Source organism: Acanthopagrus latus, chromosome 23 (genome assembly GCF_904848185.1).
Source record: "Acanthopagrus latus isolate v.2019 chromosome 23, fAcaLat1.1, whole genome shotgun sequence".
Classification (NCBI taxonomy): Eukaryota; Metazoa; Chordata; class Actinopteri; order Spariformes; family Sparidae; genus Acanthopagrus; species Acanthopagrus latus.
The window spans coordinates 20,806,756-20,820,247 of record NC_051061.1 but is presented as its reverse complement, the minus strand read 5'-3'; the positions used below and the strand labels follow the sequence as shown (position 1 = coordinate 20,820,247).

General features: G+C 39.3%; 2 protein-coding genes across 6 annotated transcripts in view; one reads left to right on the top strand and one right to left on the bottom strand.

The window, feature by feature from the left end:
• brd4 (bromodomain containing 4) overlaps positions 1-10,178 on the bottom strand; it is a 28,253-nt gene extending 18,075 nt beyond the window's left edge. For 2 of the 4 annotated variants that reach the window (XM_037090297.1, XM_037090299.1), the window contains exon 1: positions 3,666-4,322. In XM_037090297.1, the coding sequence (XP_036946192.1) occupies positions 3,666-3,763 (98 nt within the window). In that variant the 5' untranslated portion in view covers positions 3,764-4,322. Of the gene's footprint in view, positions 1-3,665; positions 4,323-7,269; positions 7,293-10,081 lie in introns of those variants that run through there. The other 2 variants (XM_037090300.1, XM_037090298.1) reach the window with 2 other exon arrangements.
• On the top strand, positions 10,161-13,200 carry LOC119014814 (protein PET100 homolog, mitochondrial). 2 transcript variants are annotated; one of them, XM_037090303.1, is made up of 4 exons: positions 10,161-10,220; positions 11,276-11,362; positions 11,479-11,511; positions 11,846-13,200. In XM_037090303.1, exons 1-4 carry the CDS (start codon positions 10,185-10,187, stop codon positions 11,933-11,935), a joined length of 246 nt encoding a protein of 81 aa, XP_036946198.1. In that variant the 5' UTR covers positions 10,161-10,184; the 3' UTR covers positions 11,936-13,200. The 2 variants fall into 2 exon arrangements, with proteins under 2 accessions (XP_036946198.1, XP_036946199.1); XM_037090304.1 differs by lacking the exon at positions 10,161-10,220 and adding an exon at positions 10,929-11,088.
• The last annotated feature ends 292 nt before the right edge of the window (positions 13,201-13,492 follow it).

Genomic DNA, 13,492 nt, shown 5'->3' with positions numbered 1-13,492 from the left:
TTTGGGTTTTTTTGACGAAATAATTGATTATTTAACTCATTATACAAAACACTGACATTAATCAATAACACAATTGGGTTTTTTTTTAAAATATATGTTAATTGGTTAGTCTGCAGAATCCCACACAGAGATCAATCAAGAGGTCCACTTCCTGTTGCTGCATGTCCTACATTGCTCTCAGCTCTGGAATAACAGTTGACCTTCGACCTGGACATACATCACTGAAGACTGCTGTGGAATGTTTTCTGGGGAGGAAATGGCTCTGGTTACTAGGGTGGGGGAAGCACATCCCACACCACAAAATTCTGTATACACCATCACAGTGACTGTCCTACAAGTGAGAGAAACAGCAAAACATGTCTGCATCCCCCATTAAAGTAAACTATTAATCATTCATGTATGAGGGTGGGGGTCGATTTCAGGCAAAACTGTAGGCCTGCAGATTCCACTTGAGGCCCTCACTAAGTGTCAGAATGACGGCCTGTGTTTGTGCTAAAAGCAAAGGAATACATTATTAATGAAACCATAGTGACAAGGCCAAGAACACCACTCCAGGCATATTCACCAGTCTTTTCACTTTCATAAAAAAAAAAACGCCTTTACTCCAATGCCTCTGTGTCTACCAAAATTCAACAATACATTGATACCAATACTCAATACATTGATTCTAATAATGTTTTAATTTGTTGAATATTGGTGTTTGTTGTTTTAAACTGTTTCTGTTTTAGGTTTTCCTGTAAACTGACTGATCAATGTTTGAGGAACATCCCATTACATTCTTTTTAAGATCTCTTCAGGGCTCTGCAGTTGCCAATCAGACCAGACCAGCTTGTCTACAGTAGCCCCACTTAGATAGAAAAGGCGGCACATTTGCTGCAAGTTAAAGGCTGCAATGTGCCACCTTGTCTTTCTAAAAGGGAGGTGTAATATTCCTCCTTTTCCAAAAGCCCCCATTTGGCCGTCGCTGGAGTAGGTGTAAACATGTGATGTGACGTAAAGCACGAAGCTGGGCAGTTAACAGTGACAACAAATTTGTCCTAAAAATAAGAGCTTTACATTGCACCCAATTGGAGTTTAGAAGTGGGTTCTTAGCAGGGGGCTTTTAATTTGAAAGTAGCGACCGTTTGTAGCTTGCAGCTATGACAAGTGGCCACAACCAAAGAGCTACAGAGAGTGAGGAGATGCTAGCATCTCCCGGATATCAGCGGCTGTCCAGTTGCTCATCTTGATGTCCGCAGATGAAGTGATGAACTGACTGCTGTGATCAGCTGTTTCCTGGTTTTAAAACTACCCGGCTGTGGGTCGCACGATAGTGCATGTCATCGACACCTCCGTCCATCTAACGCAACTGCTGGCACGTTGATGACTCGGATTTAGATAGCAATGAAGGCAGAAATAAATGTACCCTCCAAGGTGGCAAATTAGCAGACCAAAACAGATGCCCAATTTACTGCCCTTTAACTAAATCCACGCACCTAGCCGCAAAAAGGATGGCCAAATTGCCCAGTATAAAAACGGCTAGTAATGTTGTTCAAGAAGTTCACGCTAAATTTAATTAAGCTCACTTTAGGTATATCCTACTACTGTAATACATATTTTTCCATTAGCCATATTGTTTCCAGTTTCTATAATGACAAGAGACTACTAGCAAGTGAGGAGAAATACTCTGCAACAATGCTGCATATGGAGAAATTCTCTCCACAAAAGTGCTGGCACCCAAGACAGAAGCTGGAAAAGGCAGTGTTCATGGAATCACTTGGCAAATTTAACCCTGCCAGCTCCCTCTTACAAATTCAAAGTGGGCAAGTCAGCATATTGATGACACTGCATTAATACACAATTTATGCCTGCTTGTATATTGCTTTCCACTCCTTTGTTGATATTGCAGATACATTCAAATACACATAGTATGTCATAGACAATCTCCTGGTGTGGGAAAAAGTGTGTGATAAGGAAATAAGCACTTAAGTGAAAATGGCTAAAAAAACTATGGACAGTGGTTAGCCACAGACCTTATAAGCCGCCATCTTTGGTAAGTGGAGAAACGTACTAACATCAAGATGGTGGGTACAAAAAGAATGCAAGCAGAAAAAAAGTTTATTATTGTTTTAATGGGACTTTTTTTTTAGGAAAAGTTTTTAACTTCCCTTGTGCAATTGATTGAAATGTCGTTGTTGTTAAGGTGTACATATGGTGCATGTTTTTTTTTGTTTTTTTATTTTTTTATTGAGCTTTTAAACCAATTAAAATTGGAATATTAGGCTCTATGTAAACACAGCTTATGTGTCTTGGCATGTTATGCTCTGTAATAAAGCAACTAATGCATTTCATCTTTTGAATATTTTCCATTTATTTGTTTAAGCAGCAGTTTACTCAAACCACAAAACGAAGTGAATTAAGTGAATAAAACTTTAATCAAGGCAATTCATTAATTAAGTCCCTGGGATTCTGATACAGCTCAAGTTAAGCTTAAAATGTGCATTCCTACAGAAGGACACTGCAACTTCTGCTTTATCCAGCAAAATCAATAATGTATCTACTAACCTCCAAGTGTTGTATCAAAATCTGCCATTTATGTAATTTCTAATTAAAAAAGAATATTATCAGTGTTACATCATGTTATGATTCCATCTAAATCATCCACAGTTGCACAACAAAGCGCCAATTTGGCAAACAATCTGCATTAATGTACATAAACAACAACATTTCTCAGAACCATACAGTGTCTGATTACTGCCAGTGAACGTCAGTAATATATCAATATAAATTAAACATGTAGCCAATTCAATTGCTTGTCTTGAGAACCTCTGAAACTCTGCTACTCTCTGAAAAACAAATGTTCCTGTGGTTTCTATGGTAACATTCCACTTCTTGGCCTATGTACTCTATTTTTATTCTGGATGGTTCCAGATCCTAGTTTTGAAAGCTTAGCAATTCAATAATCACCAAATATGAACTGTGCCACTTGAGTGTTTATAGTTAAATGCAGGAGAAGTACAACTGGGGTTCTACAGCTTTGTTTACATCTGCTCTATATGTACATAAGCCAGATATGATCAAATCAAACAATAATTGTTGTTTCCTGTCACTCATCACAATGTGACAAAATTGAAGTAGTTCTGCCAGTATTGATTCCAAGCATCAACTGTATGACTCACAAACTGACTCAAATAGATTAACCATGAGTCAAGCACATTATACCAGGAAAAGCCCAGAGTCATGCCAGCTCTCTCGGGCTCAACGTCCAGCTGGTAGGGATAAGCAAGCCAAACTCTGCCAAGAATCAGGAGACATTTCTACTACTGCCACACACCCACACACAAAAACCCCCTTCTTCCTCTGAAGTCCCCCTTCCCCCACACCCCCTTCTCCCATCAGGAGGTAGGTTCGTGGGTTCTGAATCAAATCTGGGTAACAATATAATTCTTGACAAAACACAGAACAAAATCTAAATGGGATTGTTGTGCTGGGCCTGGAAAACTAGAGATAGCGCTACCCACATGATGGTCCCAAGATCCATTACTCCAGGCTGACTTTAAATTAACTTTCTCCTCAGAGTTTGACTGTGTATTTAGATTGAAGATATTCAAATTGTAAAAAAGACTGATGTGACTTTGTTCAATATCTGCAAACTTAGTGGAGTGTACCTAAGTAGACAATTTTACCTTTTCACAGAGACTGAATGGGCAATTTTTTCCAGAAGGGCATCCAGTTTTTGAAAATCCAGTAAATCATTTGACTTGGCATGCATCTTGTAATCCATTTATGAACTCCAATAAACAGAAAAAGAAATCAAAAACCGAAAGACGGGTACAAAAAAATGTATGTCGAAGTTTGTTCTTCCTCCTCTCTTAACCAAAACACACGAAGGATTTAATCTTCAGGCTCCAGTATGTGTCCGTAAATCCCACAAAACACAGTGAGTAATCCTTAGTGTAGTCCAAGCTGGGTTTGAGGGTTGCTGTTTTACAAAAAAAGGCCCCAGCCTGGAAACAGTGTGTCCAGGCAGGGAGGAAAGGCTGAGGAAGCCTACAGCCGGCAGGCTGTGTTAGCTGTGTGAACCGGTCCTCTCTCTACCCCATCCCCCTCTCAGCAGTACAACGGCCCAGTTGCCACAGGCTCTTCGCTCCATTGTGTGTCCTCTCCAGGGCCTCCCCAACTTAAATGGAGACAAGCCACAACCAAGAGGTGTACAAGGAGGAGAGGGGAAGGCGAGAGAGGGGAGAGAGGGATCCGATAAGATCCAGGAGGAGCACTTTATTCCTCTAGCTCACTCTCTCACCCTCTCTCTAGCACAGGGAGAGCAGCATGCAGTTACTCAACAGTAAAAATGGCTCTGCTGCTTCCTCATTCAGGGGAGCCTCAGCCCACACACCCTCCCTCCCTCCCTCTCTCACTCCTACGCGCTTGCTCATTCCACCCCTCCCCTCTTTTCCCATCAATAGCTTGAGGTTCTTGCTCTCCCCTCTCTCTCTGTTACACCTTTAACACCCCACCCCCTTCCTGTCTATTCCTCCGTCCATCTCATCATGCCCCACCCCCACTCACTCTCTTCCCTCAGAGTGATCTTGAATATGCCTTCCCCCACCAATTTAAGGACTCCCTTATCTGCACTCCATACTACTTGTATTCATTATGTTGCTTGTCTACTAAGATACAAAATAAGCTTCAGTCAAACAAAGTGAAATAAGTTAAATTAAAATGAATAAATAAATTGTGAAACTTTTTAAACATATATCAAGTGAAGTAAAATGTGTGTTCCCTGTGGCCACTTTAACTTATAAGTGAGCAATTTTGTACCTCATCATAATCACAAAGGCATATAAAAATATCCTACTCTGTAAATTGAGTTAATTAGTATGTCCACTGTGTCATCAACAATGTGCATCAGGGCAGGGGCTGCCCATTGTACAGCTCATGGTAGTGTAATAGTTAAAGTGAGGCAGTGAAAGAAAACTGAGGTGATCATAGAAAGCAACAGAGAGTGTGACAGAAAGTGTGCAAAAGAGTGAGCCCACCCATTGAGCCTTCCTGTAGCAGAGCAGCCTCAAGTTAGGATGTTGATGACTCTACAGTGGCCACACTGCACTGGTGGCAGGAAGTACATGCTGTTTTAAATCAAGTGAAGTTAATTATTTCTGATAATAATCTGCTTTGGATATGAATGCAGCCGTATACTTTTAGCTCAGTCAGATAAAGAGACATAAATATGATATGAATAATTCACATACATAAAAATTTAGTTCTCAGTTGGCCAGGTAAATACAGAAGAGCTGGTAATTGCTGTTTCATAAGCATAATGTCAATAAAATGCAAAAAGGAAGAGGGATCTCTCTGTATGGGGTTAAAATGAGGAAACATGTAGCTATCATGCAGGAATCACAAGTCAACAATCTCATGAAACAGATGTGAGATACAGAGGCCCTGTTTACTCTGCACTAATCATCCCACTCACCCGACAATGCCGCCTCTTAACCCTGCAAAAGCAGCGCTAGACTTTTGAAATACCGTTTATGACCCAAGAGATAGAAATTGAGCAAATTATTGGGCAAGTGAGAGGTGGCTGTTTGAATGTGAGTGGATATTGCTAACATTTTAAGACTTCATGCAAACCGTTTAGGCTAACTGACAACTCACCTCCCAATCTTGAGTCTCACGTGCATGCAAACATGCACACACCCACAATTTCAAAATTAGTCAGATGTCAAAACAGGCAAGTAAAGAGCCACCCTGTGTAATGTATACTTGTCAGGTGATTGGTGAGTGCAATGCATAATGTCTGTTTCACCAAATGAAATGATCAGCAGCTCATCTGTGCTGGAGCCAGACAGTGTCCTCACAGACCCACTTCCCTGTCCACGTGCCATATGCACCATTCCAAAAGACAATACAGCAGCTGCCAGAGTGACAAAGCTCCAACCTACAGCAATTCAGAAGAGGCAAAACCGATGGCCCAGTCACTGGAAGGGTGGGGAGAGATTGTATTCAGAGACAGGGAAGAAGGGCGGGAGGGATGACAGAAAGAGAAGGGGTAAAGCAAAGGAGAGGGTTGCATATAGACTGGGGGTTGGGTCAGACGGAGCAGCAGCAGTGCACACTGAGATGAGACTATCTGAGAAAGTCTGAGGGCACTTCCATTAATCATTGGAGCACCGGAGTAGCTGAAATCTACAGGGACCCAGAGTGGAGAAAACAAGGAACAGGCAATTTGCCAACTTGACATGATGTAGAATGTAATAGTGTATATTCAGCTATATGTCGGAAACAACTATAGAAAGAAGACGGGTGGTGAAAGCGCTGCTTGCTAATATTAATTACCAAAGCCGTTTCTGTTTTTGGGGGGGTCATTAATTGAATACAACAATGATTGAGATTTTTAATTATAAAATCTTGCTTTTTACACCCAGATAATATCCTATGATTGACACACTGGAAACCACAATCTATGCATTTCTCACATCTCACATTGGGCTGACGATAAGTCACACCAGTTTAAAGGGGCACTCCAATGATTGTACATATGGCTTATTTATTTCAAAGAGTATACTTGGCCTATGAACTTGACTTGAATCCTTGTTTGTGGTTCTAATGGAAGCTGTCAAAAGTTTGGATAAATAAAACCCTGATGATATTATTATACCAAGCCCGTAACAGACGATAAATTATACTAGGATTCAAAATATTTCGGCCTCTGATGCTTTGATTTTGACCATTAAGATTAAGCGGTTACATTGTATCCTCTAACTTTATGGAAGTTCTCCTAAGAGCATCCTGAAATTTATTACCTAGGAATTTTATAATGTTAAGGAATTTACATGTGAAGCATTTCTAAACCTTGTCCCATGATAATGACCATTCAACTTTCCTTCTGTCAAAGACACATTTAAACAGCAATCCAGAAATGTATTTTACACTCCTTAGTACATTCACAATTAACCATTTCAACTCACCAGGCTATAAGGGCCAAATGACAGAACTTGAAAGTTTTAAAACTTGCAGCTCCAATCTAAATATTAGATCTGAACAGTATATGAAAACTGTGTTAGACTTTCAGACTTAATTCCACACTGGGCTAGTACATCTAGCAACTCTCTTGCCTAATCTGGCAAGTTGGACAGCACTCGTCAACTTTGATACTGAGCATGCTGTACAATGATTACTCTCGGCAGGGCTGACAGCACATCAGGTGCAATTTTGATTTGAATGATTTCATTGGGTTTTTAGATGCAAAACATCTGCTATAGCCTGTCCTGTCATTGTTTCACTTACACATTCACAGTTCAGGAGTCCATCTGTGGGGAGAAAAGAAGGGAATGTCATAATTTTCAATATTCAAGAATGTATGTTGCTTTGCATCTATGACACACTGCATCCCTGTTATAATATACAGATACAAATATTAAACCTTACAGTAAACTTTAGTTTTTGAAGTCATTTGATAACTTCTAATAAATAAAAACAATCCGTATAGGTACAAGTAAAAACTGACTTTAGACGAGTGGATTTCTGGCCCACCTGGCAGACCAGGCAGGTAAAATCTTGAATCTTGAATGTAGAACTATGAAATGGGATCACTTATAGTGATGAACCTACACAAAATAATCACCCAAATCTTAAGCATTCCTTCACTTTACGTGCTTAACAACAGGTTCCAACTTATTGTTTAGCAGTCCAACCGGCAGCTTAATAGTTTTGTTAACTTTCACTACATCTTTTCAGCCACAACATTTTCAAAGGAAAAGCTCCAAAAACCCACTGAAAACTACCAAACAGCACCAAACAGCAGATTAACACAGTTAACAACTAGCTAAGATAGTACATATATGGCTGTGAATTTAGCTACAAATGCATCAGGTGTTTCCATAAGCAGTTGGCAGAGACCAAATAGAGCTTAAGGATGAATCTTGGAATGAAATTTTCCAGGTGGCCAGAGACACAAATCCAAATAAATAATACTCTGACTAGTTTCACCATGTCAAATTAGAAAATGACGATTGCTTAATTTTGTTTTCCCAACTTGTGAAACAAATATAAACACAAGACTGAAACTGCTGCTTTGGGATCATAAAAGTTGCAATGAAAAACCGCTAATACAAGAAACAATTTCTTATGAATCTGGTTCAAAATCCCTGTGTGATGCTATCACTAGTCAGCTATATATGCTGATGACTGACCTTTCATGGTTTAAAAATAGATGGGAGACAGAAAAGTAAATGACAAACAAGTAAACTGTCACGATTTTGGTAAAGGCTTTAAAGAAAAGTAGTGAGGGCAGAAACTAGTGCTTGGTGTTAAATGGGGTGTTTCTATTGTCATTAAAGCCTTGATTAGAAGAAAATAAAATGTAATATTTGAAATAGCACTATATATATATTCAGGTCATCAGAAAATGAAAAAAGGTCAATATTGTTTATTCCCAACATACCACAGTATGATTGCAGATGATTCAGAAGTGACAAATGAAGCACATACACTCACACATCGTAATAGATTTTGTTTGCTCGCTCATTTGTTCCCTGACCACACACTCCTTTTCATTCAGAGGTCATTCACAACTAGGCCAAGGATGGTGTTACCATGGCAACTAAACTAGAAAGAACAGAACTTAAAAAAAGAGAAACTAAAAAATAAAGGAAAAAAATAGGAAGGGACGAGAAAAAGTGTCTTCTTTTTCATAGGACATGATAACCAAAATTACAGCCAGACCTAAGTCTGTAGATTATGCAACACACATGCATTTTCCTAGCTTGAAACTTTGAGAAATAATTTGCAATAGTGCAATTAGTAGGTCATCCCTCTTAGTTTGTTTGATTAACTGTTTACTTGGTAACTGCATGCCCCTTGACCCAATTTGTTCTCTTTATTTACTCACACTGTGTAGACAGTGATAACACTTTTATACCCAACCAGTGACACACAAACCTTGATCACAAAACTAACCCATGTCTTTCATTCATTCCTAATATGCTGGTTTGGGTAACAGACTGAGAAAAGTCTTGTTAACAGAAGGTGGCAAAGCAAAAGCATTGATAACTGGTAACAGTAGGGCAAGGGCTTTAAACTGCCTGGGTTTTTATACACCTTTGGGCAAAGAAGTCTATCCAAGCAGGCAGTGACTACAGGCAGGCTAGTGTGTTTTATTAGACACAACCCTATGTTGTTACACATTGGGCCCCAAACTATTACAGCCATTGTCAAACATTAAAAAGCACGTTCACGCCGGTAGATTTCAGGATTCCTCTTATAAGGAAAACAGGGACAGTGTGCTAAATAACGGGCCTTTGAATGAGTAATCTGTTTGAACATACCAGTCGGCTGAATGCCACTGCTTTGTGTCTAATACTCAACCATATACACTCTACAGACCTAAACACATCTTTCTGATATGGGGACCGTTATTAGATGTGGTGAATAAAACGATAAATTGTAAAGTAATGACTGCTGGCGACCGACCATCGATGAGAAGCCAAGATCCTCACGTTAGGCCACAGGGCATAGATTATTGCCCGGGTTTCGTAATGGACGTTAGCTCTGTGCACAGCAGAAGTGAAAGCGAACGAAGATAAAGCTGTTATATTCATGGCAGCCAGTTTTGGAAAATGAACATAAGGCTACAGTGCTATTTGGTGTTATCTGCTCCATTGACTGCATTCTCATCAAATAGCCTCAGTCTGAGTGTGCGCCATCATCACCGTGACGGCGTCACCGTCTCCAACAACACAAGACAGTCGACGAGCAAACTAGCAATAGATGCCCAACACCGTGGACGTAGCAGCCTTTACTGGGCTATATGTAGCGCAATTGTGGCCAACAGTGGGTGAGACAGGCAAGGGATGTCATACAGACACACAATGTAGGTGCGGTTATTGTGTCTTTTGATAGACAACTGCCAACTAGCTTTAGCTAGCAAGCTAGTTAGCTAGAACAGGCCGCCGTGCAAGTGAACGGTCTCAGTGGGCGCCGGGCATCAGCGCTACAACTCAAGCCTTTATACTGCTGTTACCATGTCTCTTGCTGTCTACTCATTCGGTTTACTGAGACAACATGACTGGTAGAATAATGTTGAAACAACGGCGTTTACCTGGGTTTATCAGGTTGCCAGGGCGCGCGGGATCTTTCTCTCCGAGGATCCTGAACACCTCTCGTTGTCGATGACGTCACGCGTTGATCTTTCGTGGGACGTAATGAGCGTGTCACGGACTGCAACTTCAGCGGCAACTGTGAGGAGAAATTATACCTGTGCAAAAGGGGATCACTGGCATAAAGGATTTCCTTTGAATAATCCGACAGCACATTTAGGAACTTCATTACGATATAGATGAAAAGCTCGCAAAGGTGTTTTAAGGCTATAGCACTGTTCTAATCTGAAGGCCGAAAGGTTATCAATTTGATAGCCTACATATTTTTTGATTTAATTGATTTATAACGTTAGGATGTAGGTGACAGTTTGAAAAGAAACATATTTGTCAGAACATGTGTGTCCTAAAAGTTTGAAATAGTTTCAAGATCTAGTGAAATGTGTTTAGTAAAATATTTAAAGATATATATTTTAAAGATTGGCTTCCTGTCAAGACAAACCTGATTGTAAATATGTTAAATACAGTGATGGTCAATATAACGAGATCAGAACACATCCAGTGCAGGTTTTTGGTAGTAACTATTGCAGTTCTTAAATATACAGAGAGAATGACATCTTGACAAATTCAGTGGTTTGCAGCACCCCTCCGTGGACAACCAATGCTCAAAATGCGTATATAATGGGTCAGCTACGACCCAAAAGTAAGCCTGAGATTTGGAGACCTCCACATTTTATTTCATTAAGCGTTGAAATTGTATTTGAATGACATACCACAGATTGGATTGTCTATTTCCAACTATGTTAAAAAAAAAAAAAAGAAAGAAAGAAATGAAATGAAAAAACATTGCCAACAACATCAGCGCATGCGTGTTTGCATCAAAGTGATTGGACTTTCGAGAAACCCGGAAGTTATGTGAAGGTCTTTGGCGATGGTTGAAGTTCAGACAACGCTTCACAGTTGAAAGCCCGGAATCTTTGTTAAAATGGGCGTTAAAATAGAGGTGTTTAGAGTAAGTATCTAATATTTTAAAGCTACTTCTGATGACATGTAATGTGTATAGTTCGTAAGGTTTAAACCCTTACAAATCGGCCCATGTTTCGTGGTTCGATCTAGCTAGCTGCTGCTATAGGTTGTGCTCATGTAACAGTTTTCCACGATCACTCACTAGCTGGTACTTTTGGGTTTGTTTTCATCAGATGATGCTGTATCTGTCTTTTCCCGTGACCATGTTCTGGATCTCAAATCAAGCAGAGTATTTTGAAGAGTATATAGTGAAGAGAAAGGTCAGTAATGTTGATAATTTTGATCACACGTCAGTTCACTCAACTAGTCAGTGTGCTTCTGATAATAACAGATGTCTCCTTCTCTGTTCTATGATGGCATCTTTAATGTTATCCAGAGGGAAATCTTCCCCCCCGACGAGGGAATGCATGTAAGTGTAATCTAGAGAGTTCATGTGATTACAAAATCCACGTCATCCACGAACAATAAAACCATAAAAAACAAGTTAGAATTGTAAAATCAAATTATAGTTTTAGTAACTATTATTAGGATTTTTCTTTCTTTCTTTCTTTCTTTCTCTCTTTCTGGTTTAAGTATTGGGTTTATAATCCTTTTTTTTCTCACTTTTCATCACAATCAAACCCTATAACCACAAATTATTTTCTTTTTTGTACCTTTTCATGGAGAGCTGCTTTAACTGTGTTTTACTGTTGCTGAACAGAACAATGTATATCACTAAATGGTTGTGTCTTATTTATTTTCAGAGGAAGGAGTTGGAGGACTTCAAAGAGCGAATGCGTGTTCGTAAGGAGCGGCGGATACTAAAAAACATGTCTGCAGAGTCTGAGAACTGAGGATTGGGGATGAGGAAATAAATTACTTTTCAGCACCATTAACGGAGGATTACCTGGCAGTGTTTTCTGGCAGAAGAAGACTGATCGGACTCATGTAGGAGCAAGACACACTGGAAACATCTGAGAAGTTAACGCATCTTGAGGCTGTGCTGGACATTTTCCAGCAATTTATTATGCTTCATCTAGCTAATATTAAGTTTAATTTACATGTGTAAGACTTTTCAAATTACAGAATTATTTGTGTTTGAATGCCTGATGAGTTAAGCTTGTGTGATTTCGCTGTCATAAAATTATAATTTCAGTAATATCTTGTTGGATCTAACATAATTGTCATGATTCATGTTGTGAGATGCAGTGCCTATAAAAAGAAATCCCCAGGAGATGTTTTGCATGTGTAGGGTTTTTCAACATTGTATCATAGTGGTTGTAATAAGGCAGTTTTTACACTGATCAACAGAAAGGGACCTTAGTACCGAAGTGCAAAAAACTCTCTTTAAACTAATTTGAATTAGAAGTAGAAACTGGAAAACAAAATAACTGATCTAAGTATTTGTCACCTTCAATGTTATATATACAATTTTCATCATGTTTATGAGAGCTACTGGTGGCAACATGTTTTGTCTTTTGGCCTGTGCCAAAAACCCAGGTAGCTTTACTTTACTTAATGTATTTATTTCCATGTTTCGTGATTTATTTATGTTTTGCCGCATTCATTGTAACCTCTGCCTTCATAAACCATCTGGGGGGCATATCCCCAAATGTGATGCTACCACTACCCTCAGGCCTCACGGTGGGTATATTTTTTCTTAAATGTCTGTATTATACATCAAATACATGTTAGCATGATGTTATGAGGATTCTTATCAGGTCATTGAACCTCTTTTCCACTTTGCTGTAGTCACTTCTTACCTCTTCTGGCAAACATTAGCTGGAATATTCTGAATATGTAACCGTAGCTTTCTTTAAAATGTAGGGTTACTTGTTGCACAGAGGCATTGAATGTTCCTTTGGGTTCATAATTTGTTGTTTTAATCGAAAATCACTTGTTACACCTTGCCTACACACCGGGTATTACCCCATGACTTCCTGCAATGGCCGGCCCTGAAATTATTTAACTGTTTTTTCAGGTTATCAGTGTCAGAAATGCCTAATCACATCCATTGTATTTACATGAAGAAGTTGAGGGGGTCGGGGGTATTGACCCTATGAGCACTGTCATTTTAATGCAGTTGTGTTATTGAAGTTATTTGGTGGTTTTGCTTCACCATTTGTGTTACGAACATTTATTTTTGTTAATGGATTTGCATTTGCTTGTGTTGGGATATGATGGATCGCATGCGCTGGACATCTTATGGCTGCATATTTATTGATGAATTTGGCCCTAAATGTCACCACAATTATGTGAGAGTGAAGCAGCTGTTCCAAGGTAATGCTCATTTTAAGAGGTAACATTTGCCCTCACATACAGTTATAATAACAGTTAATAAATTGTTTGTAACAATTCACAAGTCATTTCTAAAATGGCTTGCTGAACACCCTTGGATGTATCCTGATACT